The sequence below is a fragment of the Corythoichthys intestinalis genome, chromosome 7 (genome assembly GCF_030265065.1).
Source record: "Corythoichthys intestinalis isolate RoL2023-P3 chromosome 7, ASM3026506v1, whole genome shotgun sequence".
In the NCBI taxonomy this organism is placed as follows: Eukaryota; Metazoa; Chordata; class Actinopteri; order Syngnathiformes; family Syngnathidae; genus Corythoichthys; species Corythoichthys intestinalis.
Window position 1 is genome coordinate 38,752,131 of NC_080401.1, and position 23,362 is coordinate 38,775,492.

General features: G+C 39.2%; 1 protein-coding gene across 1 annotated transcript; it reads right to left on the minus strand.

Annotated features, from left to right (window-relative positions):
• Window positions 1-10,945: 10,945 nt before the first annotated feature.
• On the minus strand, window positions 10,946-22,151 carry LOC130919351 (ras-related protein Rab-8A). Its single transcript, XM_057841960.1, has 8 exons — window positions 21,965-22,151; window positions 21,509-21,569; window positions 16,863-16,923; window positions 16,294-16,371; window positions 15,956-16,045; window positions 12,235-12,300; window positions 12,108-12,158; window positions 10,946-12,026 (listed from the first exon to the last, which is right to left on the minus strand). The coding sequence occupies exons 1-8, from the start codon at window positions 22,086-22,088 to the stop codon at window positions 11,937-11,939; spliced, it is 621 nt and encodes a 206-aa protein (XP_057697943.1). The 5' UTR covers window positions 22,089-22,151; the 3' UTR covers window positions 10,946-11,936.
• Window positions 22,152-23,362: the final 1,211 nt, after the last annotated feature.

Consider the following 23,362-nt stretch of genomic DNA (forward strand, 5'->3'; position numbering starts at 1 on the left):
CTGGCCACTGGAGGGCAGTAGCGCATTTGGTAAGACCCGCAACCCGATTCAATGGAACGAATGGCCGGGCCGCACGGCCAGGGCGCTGGCGGAAGACGACCGAATGGATGACCAGGACGCCAGGAGCGGTAAGTCCGAGCAAGATGCCAGGCGACGAACGACCAAGTGCGATGACCAGGAGGACGTCCAGGATGCCAGGCAGCGGACGACCGAGCAGAACAATTGGGAGGACGCCCGGGATGCCAGGCGCTGGACGACCGAGCAGAACGACCGGGACCACCAGTGCAGCTGACGATGCCGTTGAGCCCGTGGTGTTCGCCGAACAGAGCCAGCGCCGCCATGCTCGGCCGCTCGTGTCCCCACACCCTCCAGTGTCCCGCGACTCAGCCGGAAACGCGCACGGCCAAACCAGTTCCCCCTCAGGAACAGAACATGCCCCACACAAGTTCCCAAGGCGAACTCCGCCACGAGGCAGTGGTCACCACAAAAGAAAGACTCAAAAAAATCCATCTTGATGAGACACTACAGGCGGTGACGAGGGAAAAGCCCACCCCGTCCGCAGAGATAGCCGCGGCGGCCACAACAGCACCATCTCCCAGCCCAACAGTCCAGCCATGTGCAAATAAATTGTTACTTTGCTATCAAAAGCTCTATTTGTCTTGTTGTTTATGTTATTTTGTAGAAGCAAAACATTATTCAGATGTTTGGGATGTCACAAAAGCAAAAAATAGCTGTGTTAAAGTTATGTTTGAAATGTATGCTTTTACAAAAAGCTCAATTTCTCTGTTTTTTCATCAGAAATTGGAAAATTGCTCAAACTAAGCTATTTTCTAATGTTGATTTCTAAAGAATGGAAAAAGATATGAACTAACTTTTTTTCCTGCTGAAAGAAGAGAGTATAATCTTTCTTTTGGTGGGTTCCATATTTATATAGCAATAGAACAGAATTTTCTGTGGGCCTTGCAAAATCAGTCAAAATCCAGTAAAACGGCCGGGAGCGAAGGGGGTTGCACCGGTGAAAATGACTGGGAGTGAATGAGTTTAATAAAACATGGCCAGGAAAGTAAAACCTGGTTGCAAATGGGCCTTCCAGATAGACAATGACCCTACGCATACTGCAAAAATGGTTTCAAAAGTGACGTGAGGATAACAAAGTCAATCTCTTGGAATGACCATCACAAAGCCCTGATCTGAACCCTATTGAGAATTCTGGGGCAGATCTGAAAAGGCATGTGCAAGCAAGGCGACTGACCTAGCTGACTGATACATTAGTACTGTCAGGAGGAATGGGCCAGGATTCTAGCAGATTTCTATCAGAAGCTTGTGGAAGGTCATGCAATTCAAAGGAAATGCTACTCAATTGTAAGGAAATGCATGTAAACTGAAGAAAGCAATAAAAATACTCTAAGAATTTCTCCTTAATATTAAATTAAATAATTTTTAGGGTTGTTCCGATCATGTTTTTTTGCTCCCGATCCGATTGTTTTAGTTTGAGTATCTGCCGATCCCGATTGTTCCCGATCTGATTGCTTTTTTTTTTTTGCTCCCGATTCAATTCCAATCATTCCCGATAATTTTTCCTGATCCTATACATTTTGGCAATGCATTAAGAAAAAAAATGAATAAAACTCTGACGAATTTATACATTCAACATACAGTATATAAGTACTGTATTTGTTTATTATGACAATAAATCCTCAAGATGGCATTTACATTATTAACATTCTTTCTGTGAGAGGGATCCACGGATAGAAAGACTTGTGACTTTGTATATTGTGACTAAATATTGCCATCTAGTGTATTTGTTGAGCTTTCAGTAAATGATACTGTAGCCATGCCCAAAGAAATGATGGGAAGTGGAACCATGACTGTGCGTAGTGCTACCGATTGATATATCTTCTCTGCGTTGGGAAGTAACATAAGGTGTTAAGAAAAAGATCAATTGCTACCTTGCTTCCCCACATTGCTTCCCATGATATTTCTAATCGTTGGGAGAGGGACTGTAAGGCTTTAAAAAGCCAATTAAAAAAAGGCTCCAAAGGCTGCCAAAATTCACTCTACTCATTTTACGCTGCCTTTTATCTCTCTATATAGGTAAAACGGCGCCATTACAGATTGAGCGCGACAATGCGTGAGTGGGTCGTGCAGCGCATGCATTAATTGCGTTACATATTGTAATGTGATACATTTTTTTAAAAAATTCATTACCACCGTTATCGGGATACATTTGATAACCCTACCTTAAGCCTAAACTAAAGACTCTAGATGAGTGTAACATATTATGTCTGTAACGTTAAATACAATTAGAAAACGATTTAATTAAAAAAAAAATATATATATATATATATTAAAAAAGGCATGGCCGATATTTTTTTGCCGATTGCGATACTTTGAAAATGACGTGATCGGACCCGATCAATCGGGATGCCGATCGATCGGGACATCTCTAGTAATTTTGGTAATCCTGACTGACCTGAAACAGGAAAGGTTTAGTTTGATTTGACGTCAGACAATGAGACAAAAAAGGAAATGTGTGTTTTTGCTCATTGTACGTACACCTCCAACTTCAGCTCTGTGTGACACAAAGTGTGTCATGGTTCTTGCTTAATAATGGTTTTATTCATTTGATGTTAGTATTTTTCCATTCTTTTAATTGGTTGGTCATAGCAAAAATATTCAATTTAACTAAACATGTCTTTGGCAATCTGCACAAAACACATTACCTAATCAATATCTCTGGTGTTTAAAATGTATGATTTTATCTATTTTTTTTCTGAACTACTATAAAGATCATTTCTTAAAGGCTCGAAAGTTGCAAGCCGGTTTATTTACATATCTAGTCCTATGAGGTATTATTATCGGACACAGTATCTTGAGGGACAGGATTTTAAAACTAGGTGTTTTTAGGCGTTTGTGGGTGCTGAATATGACACGTCATAATCACAACAAGCAACCACAGATGAAAACCAGTTTGAAAGGTTTTCATTGCCAACTGCGTTGACACCCCGTCACAGAATTTCCCATTATTAGCTGTCTCTATTTTACGCCCAAACACACAGGTAATTTTCTTTTTAAACCTTCCACAATACAATATATCATTGTAGTACAATATATATCAATTAAATATCAGTTTAAAAAAAAAGGTGTGACGTTATGTCCGCATAAAAACCAAAGAGGCCTACCAATTGTGAAAACTGAAGTGGTTTTCAAAGACTCAAGAAACCTGTTCAGCAAGTAAGACGTCAATAAAAACACCTGTCAGAGAAGATGGAGAAAAAAATGCTTGAAATAAATCCCCAACTTGTTTTTAATTTTACCACAAAGTAAATAATGTCTTTGTTTCAGAAATACGCATGTTCATCAGTTACCACCAAGTAATTAAAAAGAAAAAAAAAAAACTCCGAACATAAAAAAAATCTCTAAAATAGTCATTCATTGAGTCCATTCAAATCCACTCACGCTGCTGAGAACAGCCTCTCACTTACACAATGAGTTGCCACAAGAGGTGGGAATCTTTTGGCACCTAACGATTCCATTACGATTACGATTCAGAGGCTCCGATTAGATTATAAATCGATTATTGATGCCCCCCCCCGCGCTTTTAATGTTTTGTACATTAGTTTCAAAATTGTTCAAAAATCCTCTCAGGCTAAACCAAACTAATATTTCAGTATCATTTTAACAGTTTAAAACAGTAAATAAAATACTCAAGTCCCATTCTGTATCAGCAGCTTTAAACTACATTCAATTATTTTAATGATGTGAATCAACTGTTAAAGTTGTTAAAATTCTCCCGTTATTCCATAATTTCCCTTCTGTCTACTTTCGACATGTCAAAGTTTTAAAACTGTTTCATCATTTAAAGATGGATTCAAGTTAAGATTTTATATCACCATGTTTCACCCATAAAAAAAAAAAAAAAAAAAAAAAATCCGGCTGTGGCCATTCACAGCTGTGTCTTGACACTCGGTGATACATGCTACATGGAGTTTTTGGTTGGAAACAAGGTAAGTACGTGATAATATCTCGTTAAAATCGCGGCGTCTAATTCTGCTCTCGCCTCCAATTAGTTTTGCTGTTTAAATTTTTTTTTTTCAAATGCCCTTCTGTTGAAAATTTTTGTTCACCCAGAAAATTGAGATTTTAAGCTTTCCAATGATGTATCACACATGCATTTTGGACAATTTTGAAAGTTGGTCAAATTGAGGGTCTCAGAGCAGAACTTCAAGTCACCTGAATGTTTTCCGCCATATCCATTGCACTTTCAAATTTGTGCAAATTGTACAAATAAAATTTGACTTATTAAAACATTTGCTTTTTCATGATTTCAATTTTGCAGAAATGCCTACAATATCAAAAATATGTAATAAATGATACTGATTTAATTAACATAAACCAACATGCACCATTTGAATTTTTTAAAATTGGCATTATATTTCAATTACTTGTAATACCTGTTCAATGTTGTTTTGTACTATGCTACTATGTGTGAATACTGCTGCTGTGTGAATTTCCCACAAGGATTTGATTACTGAATAGCTATTCATATTCATACAATTATTTTTAGATGCCCTTTAGGTTTCGAGTCTCTGATCAATGTCTTTGTCTGTCATACAAGAACACACCTATGAAATGGTGTAATTATGATTTGGGCGCAGCCCTGTGACCAATGGATGACAGTAGTGTTGAGTGCAGTGGCGGTCCTGGCTACTTTCGCGGCCTGGGCGAACCACCCCATCAGCGCCCCCCACCGACATCCAAACTACCCCCCCCCCCCCCCCCCCCGCCGACATCAAACACAAGAATGTGTTACGTTTTTTTCCTTATTTTATTAAAATAGTCTATCCCCCGCCCAGAGGCGTAGCAAGGGTCCCCGGGGGCCCTAGGCAGCAGGCAACATGGGGCCCTTTGAGCATGTGCAAGTAAGGGGGACAGTTGGACTTGTAGCAATAGCATATTTAATAAAAGTCTAATAAAGCCCCGCTCTCATAGAGCGCTTTTTTGGACACTCAAAGTGCCCCCCCCCCCAATGCATTATTCATTCACTTCACACTATCCTTAATTATTTACACACATTTGCCTTAATAAACAAAATGTACTTCAGATTATTATTATTATTATTGTGCTTAGTACACATACCTTTACAAATACCGTATTCTACTGACTAGCTGGTAAGTTATATTGCTTTCACTTAATAAGGATAACATTCTGGCACAGAAGTGAATCATGTAACATCTTATCAGTCTGGCTGATCAGTGTGTATGGTGATTCTAAACACTGATTTAATGTTCTAGGTAACATCTTTATGTATGAAGAAACGCTAGCATGCAGCAATGCTGTTAGCAAACGCTAACAAGCTAGTTACAACAAGTTAAGGCAGTTAATTGGTTTACTACTACTAGTCTCCAGTGCTTCGACTACATTAGGACATAAAGCTACAGTAACATAGTACACTCAACGCTGTCTTGCTTCTTTTTCTCCTCTTCTGCTTTTTTTCCCTTTCTTTTTTTATTTCCAGACGGATAACTTTTCATTTTGCCAATTAAAAAAGGGCCCGATCGCCGCCCACTCACTCTGAGTCACGTGACACACATACATATTTGTGCAGTAAAATGAACACGAAGGTGGGGGCGGAGGGTTCGAGTGCGCGCTGCGTGCGGTCATCTTGGCCATAAAAGTGGTGAAAACTAAGCACTTTACACTCATATGGATGTACAACATCATTTTAAGATGCTAAACTAACACCTTCCCTCTTAAAGCAAATGTGCAATGCGAATATAAAGTAAAGAACGCTGTCCTCGACGCAGCGAGAACGAGTGGGATCAACCAGCTGACGTAACAGTAAAAACACGAAACGGTCGCGCTGATGACGGCTCTAACTTATCATAAGAACTTTATGGCATGAAGAGGAAATACTTACATTCGTTCATGGACGCACAGATTAATCCTAACAGGTGAGGTGGCCGTCCTCTGCTCAAAATGCGCACTTTACGCTTACGCCTATTCTCGTTCTCAGAATATGCAGCGCTTTTGACGTAGGACAATAACAGGACTGGTTGCTATGGGAACGTACGCAGCGGCATACCGCATACCCAAGTAACCTTGCTAAAAGGATTATTAAAATGGCTAATAAAATCGTTTAGGATTATTTTAGATGCATATATGTTATATTTTTCTTGTAGAGTATTGAACGAGGAATATGATAGACCCATTAATGGACTTTCTTGGAATTTTTTTTTTTTTTCTCTTCGAGGGTGCTTGTGCGCCCCCAAATAGGTTGCGCCCTGGGCGGTCGCCCACATTGCCCATAGGAAAAACCGCCTGTGGTTGAGTGTATGTGTCAACTAGTCATCATTCAATCGTGGAATTTAAATAAAACAAAGGGTTAGCGAAACTTAAAGGAACAGCTTTATCATGTGCAAACTAGATTCCGGCGGTCTCCAAAAACCCGTGCCCTTCGAAGAAAGCCCCTCACAATCCGCGCGCCAATGTCGTCCAGGTACGCTGTCATTGTCAAAAGTACACGTCAGCGGAGGAGTGCTGTTTAAATAGAGCGCGGTTAATTGGAATCCTGGGGTTTAGCAAGATCTAACTCTGAGACGACCAGGTTTGGCGTGTGTTGCCATGGCAACACTCTCCGGTTCCAACATAGCCACCTTTCTTAGTCTCGCTTAGTTGGGTAGATAGAGAGTAACTTCATCACGTGCAACCTAAGTTACCCTGCTAAGCCAGAAAACCGGCTTCGTAGTATAGGCCACTGATGAGACGTTTGTCCTCATCATTGACACTAGGGGTGTGTATAGACTCCAATCACCAACGTCACACAATCACGTGATCGCTGTATTGTGCCGCCATATTGTCCGTATTGTCATTGAGCGTAGTTTCTAAAGGTGGTTTCACTTGCAAATTATGGAAGCCCCGGTGCTTTCAGACGTTGTAAACTCATTGGATGAGTTGCATAAAAGCCGTTATTTGGAAAAGCTTCAGTCGATCCAGTCACCAGATCCATATTTGATGCCTAAACCGATGTTTTCTAACGTCCGGTCCTGTCCCGTGCGTCAGAGCTCGTCCTGAGACCACAAAATTTCCAATCATACTCCAGTTTATGTCACGATGAGGAGTCGGGTACCCAAAATCGGCATTGGCCCGAATATAAACCGACATTTGGTCAGCTGAGCGTCACCGATGTCGCGATTGTAAAATGAAACTTTATCGACAACGGGCCGGTGTGTGCCGAAAGATAGCTGCCCCACGTGAAATGTCCCCCCCTGACGGGAGCGCTTATTTATAACGCTTTATTGACGTGAAAACATCAAATGTTTTCATGGACGCATTACAGTAATGGATTTACGACTGTAAGATCAGTTTTAAATAATTACACAAAATATTAGTAATGTATTTTAGTAACAAATCGTGGACTGGGCCACATAACCATCTTTGAACAGAAATGTATTTGTCTTAGGGCTGTCAAACGATTAAAATTTTTAATCGAGTTAATTACAGCTTTAAAATTAATTAATCGTAATTAATCACAATTAATCGCAATTCAAACCATCTCTAAAATATGCCGTATTTTTATGTAAATTATTGTTGGAATGGAAAGATAAGACACACGACGGATATATACATACAACATATTGTACATCAGTACTGTATTTGTTTATTGTAACAATAAATCCACAAATGGCATTAACATTCTTTCTGTTAAAGTGATCCACGGATAGAAAGACTTGTAGTTCTTAAATGATAAATGTTATAGTTACAAGTTATAGTAATTTTATATTAAAACCCCTCTACGTTTTCGTTTTAATAAAACTTGTAAAATTTTCAATCAAAAGTAGAGTTAATATAAGAGGAATAAAAATAATAAAAACAGAGTGAAAAGTTTTACGTGTATTTTGCATAGCTATTTTGATATGGAATGCCAGTTCATTTTGTATTGTTGTTTAACTGTGTGTCAGAATAGGGCCTCATTACTATAGACTGAAGTGCTTTTCTTTTTGTGAACATTATTTTTCTTTTTTTGAGCGATAGGAACATTATTTTTGTTGTGCTTTCACTAAACGATACTTATGTTTGTTGTGAAGGAGTTGCCGAAGCTCATGCCAATAAACGGCGCGGTCCAAAGAACGACTGTGTCCACTCGCCTTTACTGTATAACATATACAGTGGGGAGAACAAGTATTTGATACACCGCCAATGGGAAAACCCATTGGCAGTGTATCAAATACTTGTTCTCCCCACTGCATCTGTACATATCTTACCTAAAATACAACAAGAGAGACATAATTGCCACTAAAAGAAAGAAAACTTACCCAAATATGTGTGGAGCACAAATAACAATTTGCATTGCACTGTGAATACAGCATAAACTCACAACTACTAATTCTCCCACGTTTAGCAGAAAAAACATGAGTATGGAACGGCGCTGCCCCCAAGCGGCCGGTGGCATTCTCTTCACTCTTAATGTCCATAAACGGCCTCATCGTAATCTGTTTGAGGCAATATGCGAGCGGGTCATTCATTGCATGCGTTAATTACGTCAAATATTTTAACGTGATTAATTCAAAAAATTAATTAACGCCCGTTAACGCGATAATTTTGACAGCCCTAATTAGTCTACAGGTTTTCACGACCATATGCCAATGACAATCACACAGGTATGACATTAGTTCAAGCAGAGTAAAATAATACATACTCACGGTACAAGAAAGTCGTTTCCGTGTGGGCGCTCCCGTCAGGGGGGACATTTCACACAGGGCGGCTATTTTTCGGCACAACACCTGTTGTTGCGCTCACCTTCTTGTTGCGCGACCGTGGCAACGAGCTTCGTATTCTCCGTCTGATGATGTCTGCGATCGTGTTGGCATCATATTGATGTTTTCGCCGCTGTCTAACGGCTGTCGACACAAACGCATCATGGACCGAGATAAACAAACCGTGCTGCTTTCGAGATTTGCCCTTTTAACAATGGGCACACAGCAACTACTAAAATGACCGTTCATCTTTTCTGTTACTGCAACCAACCGCCACACATGCCTTCACCATTTTGATTAATCAATGTTGACGATTGTCAGGAAGGTTTTTGGGTTCGTTTACTAGGCGGTGATTCCTTAGACAATCAGAAAAACACACAGTAATAGGAGGAATGTACGCAGCCGTAATATGTAAACAATATGAGCTGACGGACAATATGGCGGCACCAGTCGGGGGGCGGGGGGTGACGTCACGTGATTGGGGTCTATTGCCTCATATCTGGCGATATGATTCGGATCACGATTCACAGGTCACGATTAAATACTATTACAATACTACACTTGAGGATGATTATTGCGATATTTGTATATCACTTTATTAAAAAAATCAAAATGGACATAAAAAGCATAGGTGGAGTTTGACTTTTGTGGGAGGGGGCAAAACATGAAACAAAGAAATCCCAAATATCCATCTTGCTTCATCAGGTGACGTTTTGGCTAAGCAAAGCAAAGGACAGTCCCTAAGGAGCTAGTCACATGATTTGTTCGAAAAATACTTTTCACCCATAATGACTTTGTAGGATTCTTGTTCATTTCGTTCGTTTTTTTTTTTTTTTTTTATTGCTTTACAACTTTTATAAATAACATTTTACCAGCTACGTCTTTATTTTAAATTCATATATATAGGAAAGTCAGTGACATTTTGCATAAAAGATTTATAGTCCTGAAACCTCATCCAGCACTCAATTTTTTTTTTTTTTTTTTTAAACGTTTAAACAACATATGGCTTTTATTATAACATTTTTAGTGCAAACCTGTTTTAGTCCTAACCTGCTTAAGTGCAGGATTCCAAGTACTCCATGCCTCCATTTTTGCAATGAAAACCAAAACCAGTCCAAATTTCAGATGACAAATCGACCTGAAGTACCAGGTCCGCCATTGCTGAGGTGTGTTGTCCATAGCACACAGCAGCTAATGTTACGGTTTACATTGACCGACGCTGGGCTGCTATAGGTGTGTAAACAGTACACACCAGTAACGGCGGCCAACAACTAGAGGGCAACATACACAAATCTCTACTCAGATTAGCCTGTTAATTCAGCAGAGTGCAAGGCAATGCTGTTGCGCGCTGCCAACTATCGGATGGGAGTAGAAGTGCAGCTACTTAATCGTTTATTCATTTTCCGAGGGTCGCCCCCCCCCCCAAAAAAAAGGATACACACTGATTTTGAATCAATACGAGAATTGCGAGACATAATATCGTGATATAGCTCAGAGCTTTTTTAACATCCCTAATTTACACTGAAATAGTAAATGGTGAATTCCAACAAAAGTCCAAAAGACCAACCGAACACTTTCAATCCCATCTTTTAATAAATCATCCAAAGTACACATATCTACAGAGTGTGTGTAGACCAATCAGAATTATGAAACTACAGTAAAATCATTGCAGATCTTATTTACAATTGCTGAATCATATCAGGACTTCACACAATCGAATCTAAATTTAGTTTGGGAAAGAAAATATAACCACTTAAATCGAAGCTTAAAACGTTTTTTTTAATCAGGCAAACTTGACATTTAAATCCACAGGTAGACAATCACCGACGTGATTATAAACAAAATTCTTTTTCCTATATTTTGCAAGTTATATATGAATTTGGAGTGACAGCAAGACAATAAAATAGTAAATATACTCTGCACCTTTCTCAAATAAAGCTCTTTTGAGGTTGGTTTGCACCCGGAATGCATAGTTCAGATGGCTGTGCTAAGACATAAGAAGGATAGAACCAAGTTAAATGTCCACATTGCTGAAAAATGTGGACAAAAGCGCCTTGAAACACTGGCCATCTTCATTTTCATAAAATGCATTTCAGTGCTCGGCCATTGTGTTGTGCATGAATAGTTTCACTTTCTGTTAAGACTTGCAGCAAATACAGTCAAACGAACGTGAAGAAACAACAGATCTGATAATGATATTTTTGTCTTTTGTACAGAAAGAACACGGAGGGAAAAAAAAGTGCATGAATCGATAAGAACATAAAAGGGCACTTTGTCGTTTTGGTGCTATGTCCTGTTTTTTTTTTTGTTTTCTTTCGCGCCATAAATACTGCTACAGCACAGCCCCCGATTCAAGGCCCTCAAAACAGTCGTGTACGTAATCCCCGTTGGAAACCGGCAACTGGAACAAGTAGAAATGTATATTTAAAAAAAAAAAGAAGAAGACTTAATTGTCGCTGCGTGCCCTCCTCTTTGTGCTGCTGTCACACCTCTTAGGGGGTGGGGTTGGAGGAAGTGCATCCGACCAAGCGGCAGCCATTTTTGTGCCATGAATATAAACATTGTCAGTAAGCAGAGCCCAACTGGCCTCCAATGACATTGCATTGCACGTACAAGTGTTCACAAAAAGGAATGTCTCAGCTTGGACAGAGAATGGAAATAGAAGCCCCAGTGTTTAAATGACAGGTAACGAGTTGTCATAAGGGGAGGGTGGGGTTGACTAATGGCGTGGTACTTACGTGTTTTGTCTTGTGACTAAACTCAGAACTCAAATTGTTGAGGTACTGTCAATGGATTTACATGGTGTCTAAAGATATAAAGAAAAAGTTTGAATTACCCAAAAACGTGAAATACAAAAAAGGCGTGAGACCCTTTGGGCTGTGATGTTGAAATAAAGCTTTAAAAAAATGTGTCAGTAAGTTTTTTGGGGCTCTTTAAAATTCAATAAAACCTACGGTTGTTGTTTTTAAGCAGCACTCGTACAAAACATATTGGCTTCAGCACGTATGTAACAGGCCACCGTAGTTCAACTGGCGTAAAGCGACGAGGGAGGTGGGGGGAAGACAGATGAGCAAAGAGGAAGACGTGTTAAGACAAAGGAGAGATCCGAGCGGCTCTGTCCAGTTGTGTCCAGTGGCGGGCAAAAAGTTAAGGCGATCGATGGTGGATTCCGACTGCGACTCACAGGAGCGAGCAGCGGAAGAAGCTGCTCTTCTTGGGTTGTTCTGTGATTTTTACTCCTTGATTGCTGCCTTGTGGGTTGTTGCCCTCCTGAAATGAACAGCAGGTCAGCAAAAGCACACCAAAACTTGATGTGTTGCTCATCATTATGAAACTTGTCTGTGAGCTCACCAGCTTCTTGTCCATCTTCGCTTTTATATCTCGGGCTAGGGATAGGAAGGCCTGCGTAGCAATGTTTGAACATCAATACAAGAAGCAGAAAGGAGTCAATGTTAGCATTTTTGAAGCGTGAACGTACGTTCTCCACGTTGATGTTGGCCTTAGCGCTGGTCTCCATGAACTTGATGCCGTACTCCAGGGCCAACTAAACAGAATAAGCAGACAAAATTACAATGAGACATCTCAAAAAAAATCAAATACAGTAGTAACTTTCACAATGAGTATGGCATAAAAAAACAAAACAAAAGTATGACTTGAGCGCCATCTTGAGGTGCCAAGGAATTATGGAAAATGGTTAGGCTTAGTTAGCAGCGCTGTCAAAACAGATTGGACATCTATCAGCGACAATGGCAGGCAGTGAGTTAATTGAGAGCAAATTCATTCATATAAAATCGTCAAACCAGTTTCACTTTTTGAAAGCCACTACTGAAATTTTCCTCAATTACTGTATTTCGGACTATAAATCACACCTGAATACAGTGGTACCTCGACATACGATCAGTTCGAGACACGATCTTTTCGACATACGACGTAAAATATGACTCGCCATTTGTTTCTACATCCGACGACATGCTCAAAATACGATGATTTATGACAGCGCGGCTGTTTCTTTTTGTTACCGCAAGACTGACGCACAGCGGATTTTCTTGTGCGAGAAATCGACATAGGATGTTAGTGCGGGTGGTGAAAAAAAGAAAAGGTGATGCTTACCATTGAAATCAAGATGGAAATGATAGAAAAATATGAGCATGGTGTGCGGCTCCGAGAACTGGCTTGACAGTTTGGCTGTAGAATGTCTACGATCTTGACGGTCATCCTCTGACCTCCAGTCTTTATAGGTTAAGGTGACAATTATTATGATTGAATATATATATACAATATAATAATAATATTGCAAAAAAAAATAAAAATAAAATAAATTCGCCAGCATCGTCAGGTTTTTAATCATTTATTTTAGAACTTGTGCAACACAACACGCCTACTGTCCACCGCAGCTGACGCCAGCAACAGAACATGAAAGTAAAAATGCACCTCTCTCACTCTGTCACGTCAGCCACGCGGTGCGTTGTGTTGAGGTACACCACGCAAAACACATCCGCCACATTAGAATCCGATTCGTTACATTATTACAGGTATTATTATTATTATTATTACTATTAGCCATCTATCCATCATCTGCCGCTTAATCCGGGGTCGGGTCACGGGGGCAGAAGCTTTAGCAGGGAAACCCAGACTTTCCACTCCCCAGTGAGTCATCCACGGGGCTTCCCGCCGGTCGGACATGCCCGGAACACCTCTCCAGGGAGGTGTCTCGGAGGCATCCGAACCAGATGCCCGAGCCACCTCAACCCGTAAGAGGAGCAGCTCGACACCTAATCCCTCCTGGATGACCGAGCTTCTCACCCCATCTCTAAGGGAGAGCCCGGACATCCTGCGGAGTAAACTCATTTTGGCCGCTTGTATCCGGGATCTTGTTCTTTCGGTCACGACCCACAGCTCGTGACTATAGGTGAGGGTAGGAAGATAGATCGACTGGTAAATCAAGAGCTTCACATTTCAGCTCAGCTCCTTCAACACTACGGACTGGTGCAGAGTCCGCATCACTGCAGACGCTGCACCGATCCGCCTGTCGATCTCCCGCTCCCTCCTACCCTCACTTGTGAACAAGACCCCAAAATACTTGAACTCCTCCACTTGGGGCAGGATCTTATCCCCGACCCGGAGAGGTCACGCCACCCTTTTCCAACTGAGGACCATGATCTCAGATTTGGAGGTGCTGATCTTCATCCCGACCGCCTCACACTCGGCTGCAAACCGCTTCAGTGAAAGTTGGAGGTCACGGCTTATTTCACTTTGTACGTACAATTGATTTTGTTTTGCTCTGAGTAATTGCTATTTGCAATAATACCAGCAGTATTTATTAAGGATTTAGTGTAGATTTTCCGGCTGTGGAACGAATTAATGGAATTATAATGTACAGTACTCTTATGGGAAAATCCTGCCCGACATACGACTATTTCAACTTACAAATAATGTCCTGGAACGAATTAACTTTGTATGTAGCGGTACCATTGTATAGTAAACAGCACCAGCCAAAGAATGCATGATGCAGAGGTTAAAATAAATGTCGCACTGGAGTACAAGTCACATTTTTGAGGGGGCTTTTTTTTTTTTTTTTTTTTTTAAATCAGAAACCAAGAACAAACCCTATACGTTAAAGTAATAATAGTCCAATGGAGAACAACAAGCTAAATAGGCATCTGTTAACATAACACTAGGGCTGTCCCAAACGACAAATTTTCTCCCGATTAGTCAGCCGACTATTTTTACGATTAGTCGACTAATCTAATAATCATTTAAAAAAAAAAAAAAAATTTTTTTGTTGACGCTTATCAATTCACAAAAAACATATTGGAACACTTAAATTATTTATTAAAGTACAAATAACACATAAATAATAATAAATCACAAATAAACAATTAGTTCAAATGCTGATAGAATTTACTAGTGTAGCATCCCTGATTGAAAAGGTGGTCTCTTAAACTGATGGCTTACAACTTTTATTCCATCCTTGATGTAATCACACCGTAAGAGCTATGGTGCACACAAATAAAACAACACAATTAGAAATTAACAAAAACTTTTCACCTTTTTCCTTTTAAACCTTATTTATATATCAATAAATTGCCTTTACCTTAATTTATTACCTTATCATTGACAATCTCTCCCTTGAGTGCAATCACTGTATATACTGTATATATTTATGACCTTTTAACCTTATATAATTTTCTATACCATAAAATAAACCATAACATGAAATAAACCTTTCAGTTAGCATGAAGGACAATACTAATAGCACTTATAGGCCCATTGTCAATGAAACATTATTATTCAGTAAGGCGACAGCACCCTCTGGTGTACAAAAAAATGAAAAAAAAAAAAAAATTACAAACGGTAACAGCGCTTGAGGTGTTTATTCACGGCCGACGTGCAGCCAAGCTTGGCATTGAACAGACAGGACAGAAGAGTGTACCCTCCGTTGTTTCTTTGAAATAAGTCAATGTTTTGGACACTCTGGTGCGCTTTTTTTTTTGGCTTTGTGCCGCTTTCCCCGCTTGCATACAGAGCATCCGACATTCTGAACTTTCCACACATGTATTTTTTTTAACCCTTCATTAATCGTCGACGGGATGTTGTGCTCGTCGACGGATTTACGTCATCGATGACGTCGAATATGTCGACTAGTCGGGACAGCTCTACATAACACTAACAGTTTTTTGGATAGCCTAAAAAAATAACAGGCTGTCAGTGGTCAGAGTGGGAAAAAAAGGTGCAGGCACGGCAAAACTATGAAAAAGGTGCAATTTATATAGATATTAATATATAGAAAACATGGGATATTGATTACAGTTGGGCAAGTTAACTGTGTTAACTTACTAATACACACAACTAATACTTACCTTATACATTTTGCCCTACCCTATCAACCCTTTAATGCAAAAATTATGTTTGTTGTTGTTGTTGCTTGTTTTTCAACCCTTAAAAGGCACTCATTCAGCTCATTGGCTGCCATTGAAGGCGCTAGATGTCCAATCCATTTGACGGAGACGGGCAAATGATTCGATGCCAATGACATTGAATCATTCACAACGAGTCTTTCCGGTTGAATTGGGATATCTATCCTCGTCAATGGCAAGCAATGAATTAAATACCATGGAGAAAAATATAACCTTATGTGTTACTTTCCCTAAAAGTGTTAATACAATAAGATGCATGTCCATTGTCAACGTAACACCAACCTTCTCTCCTCTTTCTTTTGACACCTGTCGCTTTTCATTAACGTCACATTTGTTACCGAGGACCATCCTCTCGACATCCGCGGAGGCGTGCTGGTGACAGGAGAGTCCAAGTGTCAACATTGTACAAAAAAACCAACACAAGGGACCATGATTTGCATCAAGAATTACGTTCCTGTAGTGCCGATTGTGCTGTATTTCAATGTCACAAATAAAATAACCAAATGAAAACAGTAGGCTGGTTGAAGACCCTCGCAGACCAAAATGTCTGATCATGTACAAGACATAATTAGGCAAAGTCTAATATTGAGTACTAGGAAATATGGGTTTTGTAACATTACCTCTTCGATGTTTCGTATCCAGTTCTTGATGTTATCAAACGATTTCTCATTGGTGATGTCGTATACTAGCATGATGCCCTGCAATATTCATACAGGCGCAAACGTCAATTCAAGTACTGAGTACAAATGCAGTTTATGCTCAAGTAAAACATGGGACTTCATTGAGTAGCTGAAAAGGTTACTAGAAATAAATACCAGTCAATATAATATGTGTTGGTTAAGCAAAAACATTCATTTCTGTTCCAAATAAAGAGACTTAAAAGCCATTATACTAAATCAAATGAAGTACAGCAGAACACACGAATCCTAAAAGTATGATTGGCGACATAACAAAATGACTACAATAAAATCACTTCGCGAATGTAATTAAACAAGGAATTTCTATATCGCAGATGTGACTTTGCAAGGTTTTTCTTGAACGCAGTCACCACTTTTTTTTTTTTTTTTAATAATGCAGTACTGGGGGGAAAAACGACTAATTTATGTCAGTTCAACTTCCGTCACATTAGTGTCGGACTGAAAATAAAAAAAAAGTCACGCAGCCGTGAGTATTATAATAAGCATTTTACCATGGCTCCTCTGTAGTAGGCTGTTGTGATGGTCCTGAACCTCTCTTGTCCTGCTGTATCCCTGCATGGAAACAATGAAAAACATTTAGCTTCAAAAAGCAGCCCACAATCTGCATCATCTATTAACAGGGCAAATCACAAAAGAGTTAAGGATTAAAATTGCTTACAAAAGCGTTTAAGTAAATATTAAGGCTGTCCAGATCGCATATTTTTGCACCCAAGTCAGAGTCACATGATTTTGAGAATCTGCCGATAAAGAGTTCCAATCAGATACCGGGCGGAATTTTATTTATTCATTTTTTAAATTATTTGAACAAAAGTTCCAAACAGATTACAGTACGTCCACTTTTTCTGGGAGTGTTGCGGAGTATAAAACCTATATACCTCATTTATTTCGGCAATGCCATTGTATTTCTGGATAATTTTGTTATTTTTAGCCCTTATTTTTTATTTTATTTATCTTTTATTAAAAACGTTATCTTTTTCACCCGATTCCGATCCTCTGAAAAATGGCCCCATCGGCCCGATTTCCGATCATTTGAGCTGATCAGGGACATCCTTAGGACATATCAAGTTAAACAACTGATGTAAAAATATATATGTGTATTAAAATCATTGGCTCTTCAGTATGCCAACACATTGCCATTTGTGAGTTATTCCACTGAAACCAGATATTTCCGAAAATACTTGACCTAATTGACCTAAGATGACACTCTTCGGGAGGCAACGTGCACATTTAATCAAACTAAAATAACATTTTCTATCAATTACATCCAATATTATCATTATTATTATAAACACTTACCTCGGAAACTTTCACTTAAAAGGTTTGCATGCAGATGTTTTGTTTGTGCATGTTTTTGTCAACAAACTCATCTTAAGCATTTAAGAAACGTTTTTAGAACTAAACCAAAACAAAGTTGCTCATTTGCTGTCACTTCCTGTTGATTTTTTGTTACACAACGGGAAGTGACCCATAAAACGGCCCATTTCAAGTCCTTACCTATTTATTTTCAGTCAATTCTTGTTGATTTTAGGGCACTTCATGGGTCACTTCCTGTTGATTTTGGGTTACAGAACAGGAAGTGACCTGTAGATGCCTTAAAATGGCCCGAAAATTGAAAAGAGTGACTGAATACTCTGGTTTCGAACCAACGTTTTATGGGTCACTCCCTGTTGATTTTGGGTTACAGAACAGGAAGTAACCCACTTCCTGTTGATTTTGGGTTACAGAACAGGAAGTGACCCATAAAACGGGCGAATGAATGTTCCTTCGCACAGGAAGTGACCCATAAAACGGGCGAATGAACGTTCGTTCGAAACTTCCTGTCGATTTTGGGTTACAGAACAAGAAGTGACACAAACTCTGAAAGAGTGACTGTGAATGCTCTGGTTTCAAAGGAACGAACGTTCACTTCCACTTCACGGTCTTAATGGATTGGACGTCGTGGGTCGTCAATGGCAGCCATAGAGTTAACTCAGGCATTATTCTGGTGGAAGATTTTGGTTAGCAACTTGTTGGTTCACAAACATTGACACCTTTTAAAAACGATATCTCAATTCTTGACTGAAGCATATCGGTAACCTTTTGGAATGCAAAGTATCACGATATATTACAATTTCGATAATTTGTCACACCCCTACTCAGAAGCGTGTTTATTGGAAGAAAGGATGGTTGCTAAAGACTTGGAATGTCCTTCTGGCCATTTTCTCATATTTTATTATCTTGAATTTCCTCAAATTTGAAGGAGAATAAAAATGTGCACATTTTGGCATTTCCAATTGGATTTCAAATATATTTGTAGTTTTTTAAAAAGTAACATTTCAAATTGGGACCCAAGTGTGTGGCTTCTGTGGAATTGTTCACATTTTATTAAATTGTCCTTGCAAAATACTGTAGTAAAAAACTCACACCGTCTGCCAGTTCGCCACATAACCACCTCCCAAAATCCTATTCAAAACCAGCAACATTGAAAAAACAAACCTGTCTGCTTAACTTGTCTAAAGCGCTCAAGAATAAAACGGACACTCCCCAGTTCCGTAATTCAGCTTACAGAACAGGTTAATGGGCAGTGTTACTTCCACTTTAGTATCACTAAGTAATTAAAACAACAGATTTGTTCCCAAGCTATTCTAATTGTTCTAATTTTGTAAAAACAACAGACAAAACGCGTAAAGCTCAATGGACTCGGATGGGTAAACACACAATAATACGAGTACTGTTGGCTCCATTACAGGTCGTTGAAGACACTTCAGATAGGGATATATTCTAAAGCTGGTTACTAGTTAGACATTGCAAAGTACAAGTATCAGTTTCTAAGGCACACACTGAAAGTGTGTCATGGCAGTGTATACAGAAAAAACGGAATTCGATACCTTCAGATTGTAATCAGACTAAACATGTGCCAATTACCAGTTTAAAGGTATAACATGGTATGAAAACGTCAATGTTTCAAAACCGCAAAAATTTTCCACCATGCCGTCCCAAAGGTATTAGCAATTTTTTATGTCCAAAAAATGCATGGAGAAATCCCTCGCTTGCAGCTGCATGGCCCAATCCTCCCCCACCGGTTGCTGCTCAGTGTCAGAGAGTCAGCTGTGCTACATGATGACTGGAGGAGGTGAAACTCCTGAACTTTTCCCCCCTACCGAAGAAAACGAAATCGCTGGTATGGGAATACTTCAACTACAGAAAAGTTATAGATTGCTGCGGATGAGAGAAGGAGGGCCAACCGACATGCAAAACATGTTTGCGCAGGGTGGCTGCCGAGGAGGCAATACCTCCAATATGATTTTGCATTTATACAAAATTAAAGGTTAGTAAACACTGTCATGAACGTTTTCCACCAGCTACGAGCGTTAACTTCAGCGTGTTTAGTGTGTCTAGCGGTGGTAAAACGTGTTTTTTGCTCTCTGGCAACTGTCTGTGTTAAGAGAGTGTGTATATAATCATAGACTTTATAATATATTAACATGGCACCTCCACCAGACCCTGCGCCACGCCTACGGTAGGGGGCCTGCCCACACTCAGCTTCAGTTAAGGCTGAGTAATGCTTCGCAGTCAGTCGCAGTAATTTCTTAAAACCAACGCAACGCCGGATTTAGGTTGAAAAAGTACGAAAGCTGTACCGCATACAAACAGAAAGGATTATCTCAGGAGTGATTCGTTTGAGGATTCAAGGTAATTATTATATTTTTTGTACCATGCATGCATTTTGAAACGTTGTTTAAAGAAAAAATCAATGAGAGAAAATAGCCACTACGGCATCGGCGTCATAGTGCGTAATATTTTTTTAACATAAACATTTGCTTACTGACTAGCCTCATAGTTCACAAAATTTACCTAAAATAGATGCTAACTGGCCGTTTTTTTTTTTGTGCTTTTAACCAAGAATCGAGACAGTTTTACATCCATATCTATAAAGAATTCAGGTATATAACCCTTTAATGCCTGCAATATGAAGCAATTGTCAGAGAATCACACAATTTGAAAAATAAGGTCTTGATGAAACCTTATTTTCAAATTTGTAAAAAAGAAAAAAATATGTGTAATAAGCGCTCCAATATCTATAACCCTTGCTAAATCATGTTTTTTTTTTCTCATGAAACCTGCAGATGCAGTTTTTTGAGGAAAGATATTTCAAAATTCTGAATTAGTCTCAAAATCATGAAATTCTATGTATCAAATGTGATACATTTGGCAAGAAGGGGTTAATCATTTATTCATAAGAATTTCCAATGGAAAAAAAGCCGTTTTCATAAAGCAGCCGCTACATTTGCTTACTGACTAGCATCATAGTTCGCATTATTTACGTAAAATAAATGCTAACTGTACGGTTTTTTTTTTTTTGCTTTGCAAGAATTTTCAACAGAAAAAGCTCTTTGTCTGCAATTCCACTCAGTCAGCTTTGACGGCCACGCCAACAATGCAGGCCCCCTATTAGTCGGCTCTGTGTCCCGTCGATATATATGAAGTCTAAGATATAATGTGAACATGATATGAGTCATACACACATGCTTTTTATGTAAAATAATTCAATTAATTTTGCTCTGATGGTAATAATGTTGAGCTGTGGCTTTCAGTTCACCTAAAGGACTGCATTGATTTTTATTTTATTTAGAATTTTAAAAATAATAACATTATACTTATGTTCCAATTTGATAATATATTTTGAAAAATAAAAATCCTGTTCAATTGAAAAAAAGTTGTTGTTTTTTTAAACCGAGATCTCAGAAAGTAACACATTTTACAGCTGTTTTGCACTACCGTGAAACCATGTTATTTATGTTTAAGGTTATCATATCTGCGTCAGATCATGCCTAAATCAGACTTCTTCCAGATGTTGATTAAAAAAAAAAAAAAGTATTGAATATCTGATGCAGGATATACCCCAAAAACACCGTTTGGGGCTGCAGAATTTCTTAAAGAAAGACGTCTATTGTCTGGACGTCTGGTTGAAAGAATGATATAATAGACCAGTATGCATTCGCAGTGGATATGTTGGTACGAAAGCTATGGAACAGACAGAGTTGAAAGTACTTTATACGAACAATAAGCGAAACCCTAAAAATGAACGAGCACTCCGGATGTTCAACAGCTGAGCTTGCATATCAGCATGTGATAGACAGTGTGTGACATATCTTACCATATCTGTAGCTTGATCTTCTTCCCGTCTAATTCTATTGTTCTAATCTTGAAGTCAATACCTAAGAAAAAGCACAATGTGACCAAACGAAAAAATAACTTCGTCTATTGGTGATTTTAAGCATGGTATACGTAGAACTTCCGCTGTGGTTTAGCACTCAGCTGGTCTTCAGAAAAATGATATAGCTAAATGGGTTAGCCATTAGCTTTAGCCAGTCGGGATAAATTTGTTTCCTGGGGGGCATTTAATGTCACGTTCTTGTGAGAGAACAAGTTGTGACTTTACACATAAATGGGTTTTTGGTTTGGGTGTTGGAGCTCAAGATGAGGTCGGGAAAAGTCCCTTCAGCGAGCTGCTTCCTGCCTTCCAGAAAGTTAGCAGCAAATTAGCATTGACGGGATGGGCAGCTTCCTCGGACCATTCGTCGTCCACACTCACACTTCGATACGCACTCACCTATGGTGGAGATGAATGTCGAGTTGAAGGCATCCTCGGAAAACCTGAACAGTACGCACGTCTTCCCGACCCCGGAGTCGCCGATTAAAAGTAGTTTGAACAAGTAGTCGTAAGTCTTCGCCATGTTATTAGCTACAGCTTTACCGCTGCGGATATCCCGCCCCTTATGACATCACCAGCTGTCAACAGGCCGCTTATTGGCCAGACTATCTGTCAGTTATTGGTGCTCTCGTGGCGCCGGATATCCGGATTGGAAGTGCAGCGGTACTCATTTGTTTTATGGTTGCCCCATTAGTGTAAAGTTTTGGACGGATCTTCAAAAATATATTTTATGTCAAACTAAACAAAACATTGACTTGAAGGGAAAAATGATCATTACTGTATTTGAATCCAAAGATAAAAAAATATTTACTTTATCAAATCTTTATATATTGCTAGAGAAATTTCATATTCATAAATCTAAATTTCAAAAAGTAAATCCGAACTTTAAAAATTTTTGAATCATATTTCATATCACTTAATATGATACAAAATAATAAATGAAAGTCTACTATAGAAGCTCATGCAAAATTGTTTAGCATTCAATTAGTGTCCTCTAAATTATTTTTATTTATTTATTTATTTTTGTGTGTTTGTATGTCGTATGATGTAAATATGTTGAGAGGGTTATATTCTATGTGAACTAGTTGTTTTGTATTGTTTGTTATTTGTTTATTTGTATTAAATATACGTAAATATCATATGCACTAGGGGTAGGAACCTCTTAGTGCCCCACGATACGATACGATTTGTGATACAAAGGTCACGATAACGATGATCCCACGATATGGTGATACAACAATTATCGATACATTGGTCAGTATATCTTTTCAACAAAACAACTAATCAGGGCTGTCAACAGACTTGCAGGGGCCCAGGGAAAGGAGACTATTATAGGGCCCCCCAACCTCACTGGCTTTTCACGACAACATATGCAGTACTTTTAATGCTTTGCAAGCAATGACAGTGTAAATTTTCAAATTATTTGAGATGGACAGTTAAATTTAACAGACCGCAATGTGATGTGACACAATATAAACACATATCGTCCCATGTAGGCTACGATACAATACAACTGAGAGTGCTATGCCTGCCTGCTAAGGAACAAAACAGTATAACTAAAGATCCTGTGCCTGTACCCAAGATAATTCCAGCCGCCGGACTAGAGTCTGTTCAGCCTCGCGCATCTGCTCCCCAAAGACGAACATATATCCCTGATCTCCCATCACCTTCTCTCTCCTCAGCTCAACGAGAGTTGCATGTCTTGTCATACCGCAGCTGAATAGGCTACAAGCAGCGGTTACAGACTCGAATTGGCCGGTGATCGCGAATGTAAACGTTCAGTGTTAGCAGCTGTCG

Coding starts and splice junctions, on each gene's coding strand:
- LOC130919351 (XM_057841960.1), bottom strand. CDS start 22,088: ATGGCGAAGACTTACGACTACTTGTTCAAACTACTTTTAATCGGCGAC. Junction 12,301..15,955: donor CAAAAGAAAGAGGAGAGAAG/GTTGGTGTTACG, acceptor TATTCTGTTTAG/TTGGCCCTGGAGTACGGCAT. Junction 12,027..12,107: donor CGAAGATGGACAAGAAGCTG/GTGAGCTCACAG, acceptor TGTTCATTTCAG/GAGGGCAACAACCCACAAGG.